Source organism: Gavialis gangeticus, unplaced genomic scaffold, assembly GCF_001723915.1.
Source record: "Gavialis gangeticus isolate Ggan-Ray unplaced genomic scaffold, GavGan_comp1, whole genome shotgun sequence".
In the NCBI taxonomy this organism is placed as follows: Eukaryota; Metazoa; Chordata; order Crocodylia; family Gavialidae; genus Gavialis; species Gavialis gangeticus.
Window position 1 is genome coordinate 1250230 of NW_017728973.1, and position 22826 is coordinate 1273055.

Genomic DNA, 22826 nt, shown 5'->3' on the forward strand with positions numbered 1-22826 from the left:
GCCACTATTTCCCCACTTTTCTCCTTTGAAGGAGAATCTATTTTGAAGTTTGTTTGCAACCCTTTCATATATTCCTGCAACCCAGTTTTGGGTCATGACCCACAGGCTGAGAAATGCTAATCTAGTCCACTCCCTGCTCAAACTAGGACCAGCCGCAACTACATGATCCCAATGCCAGCTCTTTGCTTTCTTTTTCCTTTTTTTTTTTTTTTTTTGACTACAGAAAACTACTGGAGCGTTTCATGCATCATCCAAAGCTTGGGAAGCCCATGGAGGGTCCCAACAGTTTTAATGCTACAGGACATTTATGCACATGCTACAGGAGTGTGGGGGGGACTTTAATTACATCCACTCTAAACAGAGCTCCGGGAGCATCTCCCGTATCAGGAGGAAATGGTCAGTAAGGCTAACTGCACCTTGTCATGCATCTACAGATGCATCATGAGCAGGTCTAGGGAGGTGATCCTTCCCCTCTATGCGACACTAGTCAGGCTGCAGTTGGAGTACTGCATCCAGTTCTGGGCACCACACTTCAAGAGGGATGTGGCTAGCATTGAGAGGGTCCAGAGGAGGGCCACTCACATGATCAGGGGGCAGTAGGGCATGTCCTACGAGGAGAGGCTAAAGGGCCTGAACCTGTTCAGCCTCCCCAGCCATTTTTCAGCAGGGGGACGCTGAGAGGGGATCTGGGGGCCGTTTACAAACTCACCGGGGGGACCAGCGAGAATTGGGGGAGGCTCTGTTCCCCCAGGCACCACCAGGGGTTACTAGGAATAATGGCCACAAATTGTTAGAGAGAAGGTTCAGGCTGGACATCAGGAGACATTGCTTTATAGTCAGGGCTGCCAGGCTCTGGAATGGGCTCTCAAGTGAGGTGGTACTCTCTCCTACCCTGGGGGTCTTCAAGAGGAGGCTGGACAGATATTTGGCTGGGGTGATATGACCCGGGGCAGGGGCTCAGACCTGATGATCTGTTTAGGTCCCTTCTGACCCTAAGCTCTACGACAGTATAATCAGCATTGCCACACTGAAAAATGGCGGTGGGGGTGCTCACTGAATGAGCTGTAGTTAAAGCCCCACCCCGGCCATTTTTCAGCATGGGGATGCTGATAGACGAGACGCTGGAGTCTGCTGGAGCACAGCAGTTCCTATGCTGCAGTAGACTGCATTAATCGAGCCTGCTCTGTCCAACATGCTGCAATCCCAGCACTGCGGCAGCCCTGCCGCTCATGTACAGGCACCCACAGATTCCAATAGGACATCTCTGAGCACAACCCAGGATTCACCTGGGCCCAGCTGGTGCCCCACGGCCCACCCTTAATGACTCCCGAGGTACCGCAGGAGGCCATAGCACCCGGTCAAGGGTCTTGGCTGTAAAAAGGAAAAAAGAAAAGAACCAAATGAATGAGAAGCCAGAGCGAGGGGACTGGGGCAGCCGCCCAACCCAGGCACTGGGTATTTCGGTGCCGAATGGGCCAAGGTGGATTCCGAGGAGCCACACCTGCCCCCGCCCCCGCCCACCTCGTCCTGGCAGCTAGAAGGCCCGGCCTAGGGTCCGGCGCCCGCCCCTCTGTGTGTGCCTGCGCTAGAGACCCCCATACAGACAGACAGACACCGCGCATGCGCACGGGCCGGCGCTTCCCCCCCACCAGGGTTGTCCCCATTCCTGAGAGGCCACTGCCGACCCCCACCCGGCCTCGGCCTCTCCCTCTCCCGTCCCCGCCACAGGCCCCACACCGCGCTCTCCCCTCACCTACAGCCACCGCTCCCAGCAGCTGCAGCAGCCGCCGCAAAATCAGCTGATCCGCGGCTGCTCCCGTCGCTGACGTCACCGCGCAAGCAAACGTACCTCCGCCGCGCACGAACTGGGGTGTCTCCTAGCGACGGCCTGCAGCCGTCTTGCTCGCAGCGGGCTCTGGGGCCCGTCACGTGACCGGAAGCGAGGGCGGTGTGCGACCCCCGACCTCAGTGTCGGCCTCGTTGCCCGGCCTGGAGCGCGACCCCCTCTGCCCCCAGGTCACTCCTCGCGGAGGGCAGGGCCGCGGGCCCCGGAACCAAGCCGCTGATGTCACCGCGACATTTGGTGATGATATCGCCGCACAACCTGCTGATGTCACCACTTTTGACACGATGTGTTGAGGGGATGCGGTGATGTTATGAGAAGCCCCAAGGGCAGGCTCAGTGCCTCGGATGCACAGGCAGGTGGCGTGGGAGTAGGCGCCCACTGCAGCCTAGCATCATCCATTTGCAGCCATATGTCGCATCCAAGTAGCATGCAGTGTCACACCCTCGCTGTGTCGCAGCAGTATATCATTGCATTACGTTTGGGGCACCACTGCAGTGCACCTGTGCACTTGAGTTCACAACAGCTTGCACACTCTCTATATATTTTGGTCTATAAAGGCACATCTCTACCCTGCCTTCTGGCTGACTTCAGACCAGCACAGCTAATTACCCCTCTCAGATTTGCAGTGTCCTTTGTACTTTCCCATTAAGTAGCAGCAAGGTGTTACCCTGGATGAGAAGATGTCACCAACTCACCTTGAAGCCTCACCTTTGTCGGCATCACGTTACCTCAGAATATTGCAGTCAGACACTGCTCCGTTTTGTTTTGTTACCACTTTGCACCAGCATGTCACATTGTTATGACAAGCCCACAACGGGCAGCACTTGGCAGTTCTCCACAGAAATCACTTCAGGGATATGCAGGGGAGAATAAGCCGCGCGGCTGGATGCATGTGTTAATGATGATGCAATGTTCTGGCAGGAAAAAATTGGTTTTCCAGTTATATGCAGTAAATGGAACATTTTCGCAAAGACAGTACTTAAGTGACATGTTTCCCACGCAGCCAGGTGGGCTGAAAAGAGGGATAGGAAGTTAGTTTTCTTTGGCATTAGGTTCCACGCAGAATATAAACCATGGGACAAAGGAAAGATCCAACCCGCAGTGACAAAAAACCCTGAGTAAAGAACTTGTATAGCCTTTCAGCATATTTGTCTTATTACTTAAAAATGTTAAAGACTATTTGTTGCACTGATACATTAAGTGGAGTGCCGTAGTCCCTATGACATGCAGCACAGCACAGCCTAGTACAGCAGTTCCACACCCTTTGGGCCTCATACTTTCACACTTACACAGATATGAAACAGACATTCTACTGTGGAAGTCCATTGAACAGCAGTGGTGTGAACAAGGCCCCTTGGTTTCAATCCAAGCATTGTAAGGAGCATGTTTCAGTGGCTAGGCAGTTCCATCCACCAACACCCAGATTAATCCCAAACCACAGCTTTGCAGAAACTGGAAATCTGATGAAGCACAAGAAACCTCCCTGCAAGTAAGGGTGCATAATTTCCTCTGCTGTTAGATTGTTAAATGTTTTTTCCTGGGAAGGAAGCCAAGCTTTGTAAATAAAATGGGTTTACCTAAAATACACTTAACTGTTCAATGGTTATTCTACCTAGTGACACTGTCTTTTCGTAAACATTTGATTTTTATTCCAATTACAAAGCTTTCAGAAGGGCTTTTGCACAATGGAAAATATGTGTAATCTAATCACAAATCCTTTTTTTCTAACAATGTTTCTTTACTGAAATCTCACGGAGGAACTGTACATCTCCCTGTAGAGTCATATGTGGTGTGCTTGCCTCAGTAGTGGATACAGATTATGTGTATATTTACTTGGATTACCATAGTTCCCTAGAGCCAGAGGAGTAGGCTAGGACCCCATTATTTCAGGTGCCATACAAACATACACAAAAACCCAGTCCCTGTGTCAAAAACCTTATAATCTAAGTATAAGGTAAGAGACAACAGTTACACACAGGCAGATGGGAAGCACAAGGAAACAGTGATGCAGTACTGGTCAGGATAATAGGCATTGATCTCAGCATGCCAGCAGCCTATCCTAACAAACACAGTGCTTATTAGTGAGACAGCAACCTCATATTATAGAAAGGGCAGGAATATTATAGCTGCAAAGCTGTGCTGTTCATTGTTAAAGTAGCTGGCTTTATCCTTCAGACTGACCTGCAAAGATGAAGAGATCTATGAGAAATAATAGATCAGAGGCAAGAATTTTTGTGGGTGGTATCTTTTATTGGACTAAATTCATGGTTCAGCTAGATGTAGACAAGCTTTCAAATGCAATGTATTCTTTTAAAGCACTGCATTCAAAAGCTTGCCTGAGTCTGCCACAACCATGTGGTTGATCCAATAAAAGATATCACCCCCAAATATCCTATCATTTTTCATATTTCCTGGATCATGATGGCTACAACATCACATGAACGCTACCACATTTTCTTATAGAATGAGTTTGGGGCTGTTGAAGTAGGCCATTCTGCAGGCAGCCCAGCAGAGAACTGTAATGTCCATAGAAGGGAAACAGCATGGGCAGCTGCAGAAAATGCTCCCTTTGCACTCCTTCCCAATGTATCACCCTCCCTATCTGAAGGCTTCTCTACAGAGGAGCTTGCAGTTCATTTTCTGCAGCACATTCAAGACATGATCTCTTGACTTAAACTGTCACCAAGAGGAAAGAGAAAAAGATATTGATTGCAATTATAGACTTTTTTCCTTGTTACATGGGCACCTGTACATGAAGAGCTAAGTTGTGATGTACATGTCATTTTAAATAGGCCACCAAACAGCCAGCACCTGCTGCTCATGAAAGCAATAAAAATCTTTCTATGCAGAACTCTCTTTATTTACAGGAACTGCTATAGAGTCAAGTGGGAGTAGATGTCTGCCTTTGTTGTTCCATACATGACTGGTAGAGAATTCCTGGAGATGAGATCCATTTTCTTTTGTTTCTATTAAATGTCCCACATCCATATAAAACAGTCTGTCAGCAGTACTATACAATGAATCTGGTAGGTGGGATACTGAGACTCAAAAACATTCACAGAGATATGAAACCTTCAAAGAACAAATTCTATCTATTACATATTAACAGCTGTAACAAATCACTGGGATTGAGACTGAGTTTGCGGAATATGAGCTAAAAGGATAAAGAGCATTCACGTTCAGTAGGGAGGAACTCAGGTCGCCACCTATGAGGTCATCTAGGGATGTCACTACTGAGAAAGAACACGGTCATGTCTAAATGAATCTTAACATGAAAAGTTTCTCATCACGCTATGTGCAGAACAAGCATAGCGAATATTTCACTTAGCCTGTTCTAGCAAATAGCTAGACCAAAAATACAGTTCCATTTCTTTGTTTTCTTCAAGCCAGCCTTACAAATATGCACCCCTGTGAAGTTATGGTTGTTACTCCCAAATTACAAATGGGAAAGCTGAGGCACAAGGGCAAAGTCTAAGGAACTTACGGAATTTATAGCAGAACTAGAAAATAAGAAAACAATTAACTTCCTGAGCTGCATGTTAGCTGCAACACCCCCATGTAGAGGGCAGCTCTGAAAAAAAGACAATATGAAAAGCAACTGCAAAACCTCAGTACACTCTGTCAGGAATTCATGTTCTACATGGAACTGACTTGTCAGCTGCAAACATGGGAAATCTTTTTTTTCTTTTCAGACATAAAAAGGCCTGTCCTTTGAGAAAAAATTCATAAAGGAGATTCTTTCTGACAGCCGACATGACGTGTCAGCAGTGGGATTGTGGACTACAATTTGCTGATGTATGAGGCAACCAAGTTTAAATTGATATTATAGTGTGGATACAAGAGCTTTCTCAAGTCACCCTGTCATGTGGCAGAGTGCTGGGGTAGTGCATGTGCTGACTGTGATCAGGATTGAACAAAGTTGCTATGGAAATGTTTGTGCACAGTGGATTCCCTAGCTTGTATGTCATGAATCCAACAATTCAACCAAGGCCATCTTAAGGTAGGTCTCAAGCATAACCAAATGGAACACCACATGGATTCAGCTTTGTTTGCCAAGCTGCAGTAAGATACTAGGGTGATCCCCAGACTCAGCGCAGAATCCCCCCCCACCAAGACACAACTTACTGAGTGTGCATCCCGTATTGTTTAGAACCTTAATGAGAGCAAGCTTGATTGTCTGCCAGTAGCCAATCCTTCAGCTGAGTATAAAAGGAGCCATTAGAAACTTAATCACAGTTTTTGTGTCTGTAGGGGATCACTTACCTTTGGCCAAGCAAGGAGAAGTAATGGTGAGCTGGTCTCATCTGGAACTCATTCCATACAGACCTTCAATCTGCCCCTTCCACATCAATCCACTCAGGATCTTGGGCTTGTTGAGCTGGGACAGGTGTTCCTCAATGACCCCTCATAAAGGTCCTACCAAAATTATCTTACTAGAGCAGTAAGTTGGTACTGATCTCCTAGACTGGCAGTTTTTTAAGGATGTACAAGAACCTGTGAGTTGGTCTATGAATGTTTAGCATGAGAACTTAAAGAGCAGGGAGGGTTTCCTTCTTTGTGTTCTGTAAAACGAGCATGATACCAGTGTTGAAATAATCCACTGTTGCCAATAATCAGCATTAAGCAATGTAATGCCATTGAGAATTGCATACAGTGTCTTTTCCTATGGCATAAGTTGAAGTGCCTTCTGCACACAGAATGGTAATAATTGCACTTTGTCTCCTTCCAAACCAAAGTTAGAGAAACTTTTTTGACTCTTGCAGGAAAGTACAAGTTCTATCAGCTACCAATTAAAAACAAATTTGGAACAACCTTAACATTTAAAATTAGAAATGAATAGAAGATAGTGAGAGTTGTGTAATGCGGAATTCTAAGAAAAAATAAATGGTAAATTATTATATAAAGGTGAAGAAACACAATTAACATTGGAGGAAACCTGAGGACACTTTCAGATACTGAAAGGAAGAAAAGAAAAGAACAGAAGACTCCTGTGGACTTTGACTTGGGTTATTGGAGCACTCTTGGCAGAAGAGAAATATCTGTGTTCACATATATTTTAGGGGAGCGAACGCATCTTTAAATGTCAAATCTGTTATTTGATCATGTTGGATTCATTAATAAATACAGTTAAAAAAATGAACTTTGTTGGTGAGCAGGGGAAGCTCTCAGATGGGAGCATTAGCCATTTCACTTTATGCTGCTGGGTTTATATTTATCCCATTTATATCAGATCTGCAGACAGATATAAGCACAAACACACATGTAACATGTTATCTTGCCTATGTAAATCCATGCATATATGTCTGCCTTCACAAATATTCTTCTATATGGGTCTGTGCAGATCTGTAGCGTGAACAATCCAAAAGGTATGTGCCACGAACTTGTGATTCAGAATATAAGCCTCTCTTTAAAATGTTGACAATCAGTCTCATACAGACCTGGAAAAAAATGCTAACTGGAGGCAAAAGTTTCTGAGTTTTCCAGGCTGAGTTCCTGCATGTCTGTGCACAGTTGTTTCAAAACCAGCCTCCCTTCGTCATAAAAAGCTGTGCCCAGAAGGAGATTATTTCTTTCCACCAGCTTCCCTAGCAGTTTACACAAAGGGTTTTGTTTTTTCCTCTCATATTCTTTGCAGCTTTGTTCAGAATGCCTTTAAACTTATGGTAAAGAAGAGGCTGTTCAGAGCTTCACATTCCTCAGTGAGCAGTGCCTGTGCTCGCATGTAAAAGCCATTGCCTCCCCTCCAACTATTTTAATCATTTCAGAAAGGGGGGGTCATGAGGCATTTGGCAGCAGGCTCCTTTTATATAGCTGAGGTGGAGTCAGCCAATGGCCTACAAGCCTGGAAAATTTTGCAGGGCAGTTTTACTGGACAGCTTTGCAGAGCTGTGCCATTTGAATTTAAGCACACGCATATCCACACACTGTGCTCTTCATTTCTGGCTTGTCTCCCAGCACAGACAGCTTAGCGAGATTTGGGTCTCTCTCTCTCCCCTCTGCAGCGACAGTTTCTCCAGGCTCTGCTAGTTAGGACTCCCCAAGCAAATCATGGAGGACACCACTTTGCAAATTATTGAACAACCAACTGCCTCTGAGACCTCTGACGAGCAAGCAGCAGAGGAACCGATCAAATCAGACCAGATCAATGGGGTGACGGTGCTGACCCTTTTGGACAAGATCATTGGGACAGTGGATCGGATCCAGACGACCCAGGCTCAGCTGGAACAGAGACAGCAAGAGATGGATAGTGCAGTGTCCAGCATCCAAGGCGAATTGACCAAGCTCACAAAAGCACACACCACCACCAGCAACACTGTGAACAAGATGCTTGAAAAAGTGCGAAAGGTGAGTGTCAATGTGAAAACCGTCCGGCAGAACCTGGAGAAGCAAGCTGGGCAGATCAAGAAGCTGGAGGTCAATGAAGCAGAGTTGCTGAAGCGAAGGAACTTCAAAGTCATGATCTACCAGGTAAGGAGATTTCCTGCAGCTCCTTAGGCTATGTTTGTCAGTGTTTGTTTCCACTGCTAATAGTAACATAGTAATGAGGTAGAATAATGGTGTTTCCCCACTCCTGGTTCCTCTACAGAGTTCTATTACAGTGTGTCACATAGTTCATTCCAGGTTTAATATTATTGGTACGCTCATGAGACGGAAGATTTAACATAATTTATTGTGCTTAAAATGAGTGCAGGCTGGCCTTTGCAACCCGCAGCAAGTGAACAGCAGAATCTGGAACTTGCTTTTTTACTAAAGGTAAAAAAAGTGCACTGGGGACTTCATAGGGATCTTGTAAATCAGCCAGTTTAGGTGGAGAATGCCTACTGGGGATGGAGTTCTAAGAATTAGAAGGAGCATAATACTGTCTCAGGTTTACAATACGCACCTGACAATGCTAACATGGGACAATAACATTGGTGTCATGTTTAACCTCATTCTTATGGACAATAGGGCAGAAACATTAAAAAAAATGTAGCATAGTCTTTTGAGTTCATTAGCACCCCTCTTTCCAGAGCCATGGATCTGCCTTTGCCATACTGCTTGTACAAGTAAATACAATCCAGTACGTGTTACAGTTTCTTTAACCTGAGACCTGTTCGGTCCTGAGCTTTTCAGTGACTTAGTTTCAATAACAGGCGCTTTTGCTCTGCCTGAGGCTCATTTTCTGGACTAGGACCTGGATTTGCCTTTAATCTTTTAAATATTATATAAGCAAATAACTGGGGGGGGGGGAAGCAGGCCAAGGCTTCCACCCCTTTTTCCTGTATCTGTTTGGGTTTAACTTCACTTACCAGAGCTGCCCCTGAGTCACACATCTGGAGAAAGTATAATGAGTTACAGGCAGTCAGAATCACCAGGGGTTAATAACAGACTATGTCAGGAACAAACAGAGGAACATCCAGTGCAGGTCACAGGGAAAAGGGGGAAGAAAAGGAACAAAAAAGCAGAAGTACTTATTACAACCGTAGTTTGAAAGGGGATCTGGTCCTGCTACGCTGAGGAATCTGGCAAGTATCAGGACTGATATAGCTCTCTGATTCAGAGCCTAAGCATTTATAGTTATATCATGCCCGAAAGGCTGAAATACTCAAGTATATTAGGATCACGTAAGCAACCTAATACATATATCGGAAGCTCTTCATATCAGGCCTGCAGGGTAGCATAGCTCTACCTAGGGAAAAATAATGTAAACACCTAAATGCACAACAGTGGAACCGAGCATTGCGAAGTGAAGGAAATGGCAGGGAATCCTAATATTCCCTGCAAGTATTTAAATAAGCTAGAGGAAATAGATGTCTTCCAGGTGTTTTTGCAGTGTCCTGAGTATTGGTGTATTGTCCTTCTGAGAGATGCTCTTAATTGCTTGCTACTGCTCAGAAACACCGCCCTTTTATTTTCTGGCACAAAAATGTAAACTCTTAACTCCCATAGGCAGCAGTAGCAAAAAGGCCTATTGATTTTAAAAAGCAGCAGAATCAGCCCCTGAGTTTGACTTCACTGAGAAAGGACAGAGGCAAGGATTTCCTGGAGCACAATGTTCTTTTGTGGAAAATAGGATGAATTAATGGTTTGAAATGCAGAACAAATTGTTCTGTGTGCATTTTAGCATGAGACACTACAGCCTTGAGGCTGCAAGGCAGGAGAGAAAAACTCTCTGTGAAATTCTGCTGTAAATCCCTGTAAAACCATGCAATGCTCAGCCTGTCTTAACCAAGAAAGTATAAGCATAGTTACACACTCAAACACAAGCAAGGGTAAACAGGATGCAGGAGGTCACAGGGAAACTGTGCAGACTTTTGTCAAACACTGTTGAGACACATGAAGCTTCTTTTGGAGGAGAAACTCTGAACGGTCCCCTGATTTGGAGCCTGAATTGGAAAGCAAAATCTGTGGGAATCTTTGACTTTCTCAGTGGCTAAGCACCAGGCTGGGATGAACCCCAATAATATTCACCTATCAGCACAGCACATGCATCTTTCTGTATTACTCTACTGCTGTATTTGCTTTGTCAAAGACAACTGTGGTACAATGAGCTTTGTGATTCCTGTTGATAAACCATAGGGAATCCCCTGGAAAAACTGGGTATATGTTTCCAGTACACTGAAGTACTGTAGCCACTTTCCCTTGTATACAGGGGAAAATAGATTTGCAGTCAAAGGAGAACTTGCCTCAGTGATATTGTCTCTCTGGGTGCTTCTCTTGCTGCATGATGGTGAACAATTTTCAAGACAATAGCTTGAACAATTTTCAAGACAATAGCTATTATTTTTCTCATACACAACAAAAATATTTGGCTATTTAGCAGTATCATTAGTCAGTGGCTTGTACTTGCTGATAATATAATCATTTAATTTCTACCAGATAGTAAATGGAGTTGTCTGGCGCCACATATACTATTAATTGTCAGTGTTTGCATTCTATAGCGCCTCCTGATCTGTGTAGTGAGAGAGATTTTGGTATGTCTTTCTTTTTTGCTAGGCAGGACAGGTTCCCATTTGCTGAGGTTGTCCTGGCATTGGGGGCTAACATTTTTGAGCAGTTACTAACATAGAATGCATGCATGAACAATGTTGTGTATTTATGAAAACAGCAGGATACAGGGCCAGATCCTGATGTCTTCACTTGAGAAGCTCTATCAAAGTCAGTGGTTTTACCTGCTTCAGTTAAAGGAATAGGTTTGGGCCCAGCATGTGCACTAAACTGAGGAGTGCTGACCATAAGACTTTTAATAATTTCATAAAGAAGATGAATGCAGGGTGGAAAAGAAAGTACCATTTCTGTTTTTAAATCTGGAGGTACATATAACTAACTGTGGATCAAGTTCTGCCACTTTACCCATGTTGAGAAACAGTAGACTAACAAACGGTGGGTGACCAGGGCACCCGCCCTGGACTTCCACTTAGAGGGGCCAAAAGAACTGAAGCTGACATCACTGCCTGCCCAAATGCTGGATCAGCCATAGCCAACCCAGTGCCTGCCACCACCACTGTTGCCCAGGGAGCAGATCCTGGCTGTTATGCTTCCGTCGAGAAATACAATTTCTTGCAAGTAGCCCTGTTGATTCCAATAGGATCACACCTGGAATAGAGTCCTCTTCTGACTCTGTATTTAACAATTATTATATATTATTTACTAAGCAGCAAGAATGTGAGAGATGCAAATCTCATGATAATTCCTACCCTGGGGAATATACAGTTTGGACATTATACATTTTCTCTGAACTCCCTCTCTCTGGAAGAAAAACACAACAAAGGCTTACAAAATAAGCTCATTGTTCTACAGCCATTGCTTCCCAGAATGAACCATAAATGGAGAGTTATTTTAGATGTGGCCTTGATAATTTTGTTCATCTCGGGGCTGTAAACAGTTATGTTACTAACCTTTAACAGCACTTGTTTTTTAAGCTGTGATGCACTTTCCTGCTCAACTGTGATTTAAGGAGGAAAAGGTTAAGAATGAAAAGATTTATGAGTTTGCTTTTTTTCAGGGAGTGGGGCAAGTTTGCCTAAATGAAATATTAGGCAAAAAGAGGAAGGGGATATTTTCAGTGGGTCACTGAGCAAAGAGTCCGTGCTCCAGATGCATTTAATACTGCATGATTCTGTGACTTGGAGAAGTAAAAAGGAAAGGTAGAATAACAGTCACTAGGAATAGGTGATGTCTGTCTGCTAGCGTCTTTCTGAAGACATAGCAGTTGTGCAAGGAGTTACACCAGTAATACCATAAAGATCCTCCAGCTTCTAGTTGGCAAAAATAAACTAAAGAAAATAAAGCTTTTTTTGTTCTCTGATATTAGAAGGACCACGAAAATCAAAGCTGTTTCTTGCATTTGCCTTTTGGTTAGTAGAGAGGAGCATACAACATGTCCATCTTATTTATCTGAGCTGGGGGGGTGGGGAGAGCACAAGACTGAAAAGCGGGCTCACCGAGCAAGGCCTGGTGAGGATGGTCCTGGGATGGAGACTATACACAAATGCATATGTGCTCATATGTCTCACTGTTTTGAGACCAATCTGACTCCTGCTGAGGTAAGAATCTTTGACTTAAAAAGGAGTTGGATCAGCCCATAAGAGTAGCATAGAAAAGCAAAAGAGTTCCAAATTAACCAGACTGCATGTTCTGAAAATTAATCCGTGAAGTGAGAAGGTGCTTTTCTTTGCCAAACTGCTGTGTAAATACAGCTTTAATCTCCTTATCACAAAGTTCAACTTTCATTCCACAAGAGGTTTGATGGCAAGCGGTTATGTTTGTCCTTACAAGCAGCTCATATCACCAAAGCCACTTAATGCAATCACTCATGGCCTCTGCCCTGCATTCATGCTGTGTAGGGAATTAGGGAAGCTCTCGTATCAGATTTGGTGAGCTTGCTGATAAAAGCAGATGGGCCTGTACCAAATTCCCTCATTCCCAAACTCAACCCTAGTAACATGGTTATACCCTCTGTACAGGCTATAAAAATTGTAAGAAAAAAACACAGTCTGGGCCACTCATCTAAGCCATGATAGTGAGACCTTTAATGCATCTAAATTTTAGAAGAACTGTGAATACAATTCCTCCCCCCGCAACATTTTGCATCAGAAACACTCTTACAGACACAAAAGCCTGGCTTTTCTTATGGTTGAGTGTCCAGACAGATGCACATAGTACACAATATACCCTCAAAACACAGACCTTTTAAAACTCTGGCTGCTGATTTGGGGGCTAATGGCGTGTGAGATGAGCTCTTAGGAATATTATCTGGCCCATGTTGCAGTTTTACCTTCTTATGAAATTAATTGCCTTTGTCAGAATTGGGGTAGATAAGTCACTTAAGGCTTTGCAGGTACCCAAAACTGATAGGTGCAGGCCCACTCTCATCCCCATAATACTACTGCCCTCAGGCATTATTCTGGACATGGTTGCTTTGGAAAACAGAGTGGGGAATGTTCTTTGGTAATTTTGGGAAAATGCCAGGAGATACCCTCCCCCCCGCTTCCTTTGTTTTTTTGTTTTTGTTTTTGTTTTTTTTACATACTGTCTCATTTTTAATTTTATCTGAGAAGTCAATTGTTTGAAAGGCCCCTGCAGAACTTCACCTCACTTTCCAAGTAATTCAGCATGCCAAGTCCACCAAACGGCTGAGCTTCTCCCAAGAAGTGCCAGGTGGCAAGTTGGGATGGGATAGAAAACAGATCCTAGCTCTACAATGTGTAGGGTAGGTGGGGCTGTGCAAGGAAATATAAATAGCACAGCTTGGCTTTTGTGCCTTCGGTGGGCCATATACGGATGAGAGTGTCCAAGCGCTTGTAACAGGGAGGGGCAGATCCCTTTTGAACCTGCTTGTTAATATGGTGGGTTTGGAAGCCGAACCTGACAACGGTGTTGGGAGCTCTTGCTTATCAGAGAAGAGGGTGAAAAGAAGCATGGGAAGAAGCAAAAGAACTGAATGAACAATGTGGGGTGGGGAAAGGAGCCGAGAGTGTGGCAGAGAGAGAGACGCAAACACGGAGAGAGACGAAACAAAATGAATCCTGTGTTCTGGAGAAGCTGCACCCGCCCCACATCTGAGCAGCAGGGTGTTCTCTCCTCCCCTCCAGCACACAAGCCATTTCTGAGCTAGGAAAGCTTTTTTTCTCGCCTTTGAAATTAATCATGATTAAAGGAAAAGCTCATGAATTTAAATGACAAGACAAGGTCTGCAAATGTCAGCTAGGCTTGCAGACTCAAAAATCAGCCTACAAAAGTCACAAAAGCTTGGAGACTGCAAAGTTTGCCCACCTCTGTGTGTTGCATTTTGGTGAGGAAGGAGAGCCAGAAGCACAATGCTAGAGAGTGGCGTGGGTGTTGGGTACCATGTATGTGCCCAGTTTACAGAGCCAGCTAATGTAACATGGCCAGAAATACTCAGTGTTAGTGACTGGGGATCTGGTCTGGAGCTCAAGCGCTCTGTGTAGGTGGCATCACCATTTCCCAATGAATCACTGGAGAGACATCCCTTTCACCACCCACTGTTTTCTTTATTTGCTTCTGTCGCCTAATAGTATCTTAAAATAACAGAGCAATGACTGCATACTGTCCTTGATCCACTCACAAACAGCTCCCCCTGACAATCCTGGTGCTGTGCCTGCAGACGTAGAGCAATACATAAGGATTCCAATCTGTTTCCAGATTCATAGGATAATCCCCATTTATGTATATAGATACACCCTGTGTCCCCGAAAGTGGCTTTTGGGACAGTGCCAAAGTCTGGGTATACTGCAGGCTTCTTAGCCCAACATCACGCTGCAGTGAATTGCATTGCTGTGTTGTGGGGATGCTTTCATATTGCAATGAAATGACAACACAGCATAACTCAGTAATGTAGCCTCATAGCCCAAAGAGACATTTTTGTAAAAGAAACTTCTGTAGCATGTGGCCCTAAGTCAAAATTCAGTGGAGAACACATACCTGATGACCTGGCATTGAAGGCAACTCCATTGTTAGTAAAGTAGAATGAATGTCCTGACTGTATTCAGTCCTGTGTTGTTTCTTCTATGGCTCCACTTGCATTAAGTTTTGTTGCATTTCTAATGTCTTAACCTTGGAATGGCAGAATTTTTGTGGGTGAAATCTTTTATTGCATCAGCTGCACAGTTGAGTGAGATTTAGAGAAGCTTTCAAATAAAAGGTACCCTTCCTCAAGTAAAGGTATCACCCACAAAAACTCCTTGCCTTTTGCATTTATCCTGGACCATCACAACCACAGCATTAATCCAAAGCTACCTTGGCCTTGGGTTGTGTTTCACATTTGAGATGCACCATGAAATGGGATTTGGTACAGAGGTATGCTTCTCCGCTAGCATAAAGACATCTTAAAATGAGTGTAAGTATAATTTATACTCACTTTACTAATGAAAATTACATCTTTATAACTCCTGCTTGTCTGTGGAATGCTCCAGGTAGAATTTATACAGCCTCGCAGGTAACTCTCTAGCATAGTCCCTGGTTTAGCAATAATACTGATCTGAATGTTAAAGCTCCATTCAAGGTGCTTGCTCCCCCCCATACTGTATTTCTGCCTTTGTAAAGAAAACCCCTGTTTCAAAGAAACCCTTATGATCCCAAGCTGTATGCCATAATTACCATAGTCATTCAGTGTTTTTGCAGCTGTCTTCACAGAGATTAAAGGTCTCTCTGAAAAGGGCCTGCATATTGACAAAGATCACGGTGAGTTGAACTAGCTTAGGTATAATAAGAGTTGGCTTCAGCCATTGCTCAGAATTTAGCCAAGAAACTAGGCTTATCTCAGGTTCCAAAGAACTGAATCTACATTTTTGGTTGCATTTTCACATTCCTCTCTAGGTCCCAAGAGAAACTGCAGAGTAGAGCCAAATGACAATACCAAGTCTGTTATACTGATAACACAAGCCTGTCCATGGAAAAGAGAGATTCCAAATCCCTCCAGAAAAATCAGTTCACATGAGAATTCCTATATGATTTCTGGACCAAAATGTCTTGGACAGCTTGGGAAAGCATCTGAACTTTAAGAGGCTTTCTCATCACTAATAAAGATATCTGTTTCAGTTGAACAACCAGTGTACATATTGCACATATATTATTAGGTATGGTGCATGCATGCTTTTATGGTTAATATAATACTAGGCATCCATGCACTAAACGTCCAGGGACTGGAAGCATCATGGTTGCTATACAGAATCAGACCTGTTAAAAAAAAAAAGGGCATTCCATTCTATAGATGCCTGAGTTAATGAGTTTGCAAACAGTTCCTCCCTGTGCCCTTATCTTAAAAGCTGGTGCCCACACTGCTTTGCCAAAGTCCTATCACAAGGTCTAAAAATTACTTGTCATAAGGTGAAAGTGATATAGGTTCTGTTTGAGATTGATTTGACTTGTCATATTATGTTATTAATATTATATTAGGGATCAGGGGTCAGCAACCTACGACCCAGGGGTGGGATGCAGCTTTCAAAGAGACTTTATCCATCTTGCCAAGCCCACCATAAAATTTATATTGTCACGGAAGTGGGAGTTGTTAGATACTCTGCCTCTATGTTCCATCTGCTGCCTGTGGCCTGCCTTATGACTGAACTGTGTTAATTCAACCTGCTGTTAGGGAAAGGTTCCCGACCCCTGTATTATATCATTCAACATTCCCATAATGATCCAACAGTGAGAGATTCAGACTGATCATTTGTGATAGGCTGTGGCCTCCAGGAATGAAAGTGGTCTCAGTGTTTTTACCCTGGCCCCAGTCTGCTGTTGGCATTGGAGACTGCAGCCAGACTGATGTGATCATCCGCTTTCTCTTTCCTGTGATGGCAGTGGAGACTTTTAATCCATCATGACTGCATAAGGAAGGGTGGTGCAGTTGGGTGTGGATGAGATTGTTTTCAATGCACTGGCCAGGGGTACTCAAACCCCAGTCCCTAGGCCATATCTAGCCTCAGAGCTGTGTTATCCGGCCTGCTGAGCTCTCCACCTGCAGTAGGGAGCAGTGGCACTGGTAATTGCTACTCCCCTGCTGCCAAATTTCTGGACCTATGGGGAGCGTGGCAGGCTGGCTAGGGTGGCCCTGTGCACTAGATCCAGCATGCAAGGCTGAGGTGGCGCAGGACCCAATCCATGTTTGTGGGGCTGGGCCAGGGCAACATGGGAACCAATCCAGGTGGTGTAGGGCCCCATCTGGAAGGTACAGGGTCCAACCCCCGATGCTGATCCCACAAGGGATCTAGCCTGGAGATCAAGCCTGTGCCACTCATATGGCCCAGGGGGCCAAAAGGTTGAGCACCACTGCACTAGTTTGATTTTGATTTTACTTGTCCCTAGCCCATAGGCAGCATCAGTACATGTTTGTGTGGAAAAAATGTATCACAAAGCAGCTGTCTCACAGTGTGTGCGCGTGTCTTTTTTTTTTTTTTTGCAAAAATATTTATTTCATATATATATGACTCCACCTCCAACACCCTGCCAAGTGGCCCTTGTGGTTCACCTGGCAGCTCAAAGCACACTAAAAAACCTGTTACACAGTTCACAGTGCGTGACCGTGCACCTATCCCTATACCCGTACTCCCTTCCCACTGCCCTCCTCAGAGGGGCTAATCCTGAAAAAGGCTATGCCAGACCTCTCTCCACCAGATGAGGTCTGCCGTTTCTTTCCCATCATCCTCTTCTGTCTTTCTGTAGTACCAGTACATTTCACTTAGTCCCATTTTAATACAGTCCTTGACTGTGGGCTGTGAGCAGTTTCCTGGTTTTCCACAGTTCAGACCTGAAGCAGGAGATGAATTGGTTGAAGCGTGCTGTTGGGGCCCCATGCCGTCTGGTCATGTGCCCATAGAGAACTGTTTCCCTGGTCAGGTTTCTGACACCTGTCACTACCAGGAGGAGCGCATGAACTTTCTTCCACATCTCCCTGGCATATGGGCAGTCCCAGAAGAGGTGGTCGAAGGTTTCTGCCTGCCAGCGGCAGGTCAGCCTCGGGCAGTACAGTGGACCTCTCTGCCCTATGCTGTTTCACGGGAAGCACCGGGTGGGCTGCCTGCCAGTTTAGGTCTCTGTGCTTCTTCTTCAGGTCCCTGTGGAAGATTCGCTCCCACATGGCCTGGCAGCTGTCACCAGGTAGTAAGTCTACCGGTGATATGGTGTCTCTTGGCCTTACCACCTCCCGTTTCTTGCAGTGGTTTACCACGGTCGCTAGGGTAGCATCATGCAGCTTGTATTCCTCTTGAAAGCGCTTCAGGATCTCGTAAAACCATGGGGAAAACACGGTCCATGGGCTCCCATTATTTGTTGTGCACACTTGCCACTGTCGCAGCAACTGCCTTGCAAAATACTTAACAAAGCTGGCTGTTTTAGATTCCCCCCCTGTTGCAGTTTGCAAATCTGGCTCATGTACTTGGCCCAGAGGAAGAGGAGGACGTCTGTCATTCCTCTGCCTCCAAACAGTTTTGCTTTGCACAGCTTGGCCCTTGCCACTTTCTCCCATGTGGAGCTCCAAAAGAAAACACACATGGCTCTCTGGATTCTGTGAATGACGTGCTCTGAGGGGGGGGGGAAGACTAGAGCAGTGTGTAGCAGCATTGGCAGAAGCACCACCTTCATCAGCACCATGTGCCCCCCCCTCCCCCTGACAGGCAGCGTGACTGCCATAGCCCCAGTTTCTGTCTGGCTTTGCCCTCTGTCTTCTCCCATGCCCTCTGCCCCGTCAGCTCTAGGTCAAACTCCACCCCGAGGATCTCTACCCCTTCCCAGGAGATGAAAACCCCCAAGAGCGATGGGTCCTCAAGCTTACCCAGTACTAGGCAGATGCTTTTGGCCCCTCCTGCTGCTCCATATACCTGGGTGTGTTGTAGTGCTTTTTCCACTGACCCTTTGTCCCCATGTATGATGTTCAGGTCATCCATGTACACAAACTCTTTCGTCTCCTCTCCATGCCTCCCAGGGATTTCCACTCCCCTGATCCGGGGATCCTGTCTGAGTTCTTGTGTTAATGGTTCCATGACGCAAATGCACAGGATCAGGGACAGCGGGCAGCCCTGCCTGACGCCCAATTCTACTGCAATCAGGGCTGTCAGGGACCCGTTCACCAGGACCCTGCTGCTCACATTGCTGTACAGTGCCTTGATCCAGGTGACAAAGGTTGCAGGGACTCCCATCTTTTTCAGTCTGTATTAGGAAGCGGTGCGATACCCCATCGTAGGCCTTCTCCAAGTTGAGGTTCAGCACGGCAACATTCTGTCCCCTCTCCCGCTGGTACTGGAGCACGTCACGTAGCTGCAGAAGGGCATTGTGGATGTATCATCCTGGCACTGTGCACGCCTGGTCCTTGTGTGTGTGTGTCTGAGCAGAAATGCAGGGACTTGTTCAGGTAACTGGATGGCAACCCAGAAGCTGCACTGGTAGATTCTATATGATCTCTGGGAACAGGGCAAGTGATAAAAAAGGTGCAAAATAAAATGCTGCTGTGGGGTCCCAGTTCTGAGGCAAGAGAATTCAGGAGTTCTGTGGCCCGTAGCAGCTCAGGCAAAGGATGATAACTCTTAGCTGGCACCTCTGCAGGGGAATTGCTCATTGCTATTCAAATCTATTCAGCTGGTCTCACTTGGGAGCCACCTTCCTCTGTTCAGGTAGCTAAGAGCCATAGCACTGTAGTCTCAGCCGAGAGTCATGTCCATCTGCTCTCCGAGCTCATCAACCTCCCTACATTTCCAGAGGATTATCAATGCTCTGAGAGAGTCAGAGCATCGGTTCAGTCCGAACCTGTTGGTTCTAATTTTTGTCATGTTGTGACTCTAGCTGTGTCCTGTGCTCAAGTTGCCTTTTTGATGTGGCCCTTTCTGGCATAGTCTTTATTACAAATGATCCTTACCCCCAGTTTTCCAGAGAATAACTGTGTTAACCCCAGACCATCATTGACACCATTGCATTGACACTGTAAGTTTTTCACCCTGCAAAATCCTAGCAAATATGTTATCCAGTCATGTCTCTGACCTGGGATCATGAAGGACAGAGCAATCCCCTCATAATCAGCCAGATCTCAAGCTCTCAGACCCCACATACCCTCAAGGGAAAGCAGTTCGTTTGGAATTTCTTATACCATCTTCAACAGAAATAAAAAGGAGAATTAAATGCAAATGTAATTCGGACCCAAAGGGCACACCTACATGACACGCTAACTGTGTAGTAGCCTAATAATACTGCACAGTAGTGCGTCAGAGCACAGACAGTGCACAGTAGTGTCACTAAAAGGTGTTTGCCTGTGCTACTGCACTGTAACTGCACATTTATTTAGTACTTGATTATATATGTTCTAAATTAAATGTACAGTAACCACTGCTCATTAGTGAACATGTAGATGCGCCCAAAGTCCAGGAATCAAGATAGTGCTGTTCTGAAAAACATAAGAACTGTTTGTTGGGTCAGATCAAAGGTGCATGGTGCCCCATGTCCCATCTCTAGTAGTAGCAAGTACCAGAGTCATCCTTTTCCTTTCTACGCTTTTAGCTTCAGTACTGTAATATGTGGGTTTCAGAGCTGTGGAAAATCTGAGGGAGTTACTGAGTCTCTGCTTTCACTTTGAGTCTCCTGCCTTTGAGAACAGATTCAGTGAAGTTTGAGCTGGAAGAAACCCTATTAGGTCATGTCTTGCCCATCCCCTGAGAGCTGGGGTGGGATTGTTCCCTACAGTCTATTTTTGGTTTAACTCAGATTCTCAGGGCTCCAGTTCCAAAGAAGCACATCAAGAATTCAGCTGCATGATTTCCATCCATGTCAAAGGACACCAGCCTGCTAGATCTCCGCATGCAAGGAGTCCTTACTCTTGTCTACACCTCATTTAATTAGCAGAGCCTCATGATATGTGTCCACAGCAGCATGTGGCCCCAAAGCAAATTCAATAAGGCGTTTATTTGCTCCAGTTTCTAGTACCCTTTCTAGGTCTGAAATGTCAGTACTTTTACCCAGAGCCTCTCCTGGAGTGTGGATTCCTCTGGAGCTGGCTGAGACCTACTGCATGAATAGTTCATTGCTCAAATATAAGCTAGTGTTGAGATGATTAGTTTTGCTGTAGTTCTTTATATAATTAGTGGCTGAGCTGTGCAGCTATAAGCTGCTGCGGTGCAAGCAGCCAGGTTAAATTAAAGCTCCTGCCTATTGGGATACGGTTAGACTTGTGGGGGGAAAAAATATAACATCTGTACTTAATGGCTGGTGAAATTCAAACCAAAAAGAGGCATATTCCGCCTCATCTTGTTGCCCAGCACCTCGGGCATCTCTCAGGTGCTTATCACCATGGTATCAATGCACCAAACGTCTGTCCTCTGTAATGCCTGTATGATGCCACTGGAGTCATTACACACATATATAGCTATAACTGAGGGTCGAATTTGGCCCTAGTGACTCACTATGCTGGGCAGCTAGTCAATGGGCACATCTACATGAGGCATGACTAATTAGCTCTGCAGTAAATGTCATGCATCTACACATGTGCTGTTATTAGAGGGGAGTAAACAAATTAACTCCATAGCAGAATACTACTTGTATTTACAAGTACCATCCCACTGGAAAGATTTTTGCTGTGCCAGCAGCACATGTGTAGATGCTGCCCTGGCTGGGTGGGGCATGTGGGTGCTTCAGCACAAGGGCTGCCTACCAGCTAGCCCCGCAGTGGAGCTCCATCATGCCCTAGCTAGCCCCTCCTCAGCATGTTGAGCTGGGGCAGGGGGTCTGACCCCCAAAGCCCCTTTGCCAGCTGGGGCTGCTTCAACCTGGCTCAACACGCCGCGGCCCCGGGTGCATGTTCAAATGGCATCCCTGGGAGCAGCACACTCCAGAGCAATAAGCTCCAGAGTTCATTATTTTGTGTTAATTACACGTGCAGATGTGCCCAGTATATTCTAGACCCCAACGAGTGTGTGGATAACTTGGATAATTTCATTTTCTCTCCTACAACAAATATATAATTACTCTTTACCACTCCATGAGGAGGTGCATGTATATCAATACCCCACTTTGCAACTGGGGAAACTGAGGCACAAAGAAAAGAAGAAAGTCATCCAAGGCCACATGTAACTGAGCTGGCAGATCTTGGGTTAGAACCCAATACCCAGTTCTGTGCAGCATCAGTTTCCCTAGAATTACACCAGCAAAGAATTTGGTCCATGGCTGGCACAAGTTACCTAATCTAATAGGCCTTGGAGAACAGGGCTGAACACGGCGGGCTTGGGGAGTGAGTGCGATTCTTTTATCTTCAGTAGAGCTGCATCTGATTACACTGGGCTTAAAGTTGGTTCCATCGTCTTTTTTCAAATAAGGAATGAAGAACTGTGTAAATGTAACTGGTGTAAATATGAATATTACCAATGCAAAGCATAAGTCTCATAAGCTCCAGACAACTTGCTTCATCTTCTTATTCCTGCACAGCACATGGCTGTTGTCTTTTGACCATATAGAGTACATGAACACACGATGATGTCACAATGTACATGTGATGAAAATGTCACTTTGTGTGGCTTACTGGCATCACACATTACATGTGCACCAGTTTAGGGGGTTTTGGATGAGACTGCATCATTGCAAACTAAACTACATCCCGATGCATTTTAGTTTGCAACGGTGTGTTGCAGCTATTAGTCGGCTCACCCCTGGCCATAGGAGAGGTGGGCAGGCTCCACAGAAAAAATGTATCGGGCCCCTTGCAGCGTCTGCCTTCAGCAGGCAGCTGCTGAAGGCAGAAAAAGCAGTAAGGAGCCTGATCTTTTTTTTTTTTTTCCAGAGCCTGCCCATGGCTGGGGGGTGAGCTGCTGGCGGGCTGAGCAGTCTCTGAGCTGTGGGGGTCCTGGTCCTTTCCTCTGTGGCAATGGTGCCCCCAGTGGCCGCCTGGGCAGGCTGCTAGTGAGCCGGGTACTGCCCCAGCTCAGAGGCAGCACCCAGTCTAATCCAACTCTTCCCTGGGGGGCGCCACTGCAGGAAGGACCTGGTCCCCCCACAGCTCAGGGGCAACTTG

At 45.5% G+C, this 22826-nt stretch overlaps 2 protein-coding genes across 11 annotated transcripts in view; one reads left to right on the forward strand and one right to left on the reverse strand.

Moving 5' to 3' along the window:
• ATP6V0A1 (ATPase H+ transporting V0 subunit a1) overlaps positions 1 to 6284 on the reverse strand; it is a 72971-nt gene extending 66687 nt beyond the window's left edge. For 2 of the 10 annotated variants that reach the window (XM_019505879.1, XM_019505861.1), the window contains exon 1: positions 1754 to 1878. The gene's annotated coding sequence lies outside the window, so the exon portion shown is untranslated. Of the gene's footprint in view, positions 1 to 1443; positions 1511 to 1753; positions 1887 to 6109 lie in introns of those variants that run through there. The other 8 variants (XM_019505834.1, XM_019505896.1, XM_019505817.1 and 5 more) reach the window with 8 other exon arrangements.
• Positions 6285 to 7644: 1360 nt separating this feature from the next.
• Positions 7645 to 22826, forward strand: part of PTRF (polymerase I and transcript release factor) — a 54593-nt gene continuing 39411 nt past the window's right edge. Inside the window, exon 1 of the mRNA XM_019505911.1 lies at positions 7645 to 8314. Coding sequence (XP_019361456.1) covers positions 7895 to 8314 — 420 coding nt within the window. The 5' untranslated portion in view covers positions 7645 to 7894. The remainder of the gene's footprint in view (positions 8315 to 22826) is intronic.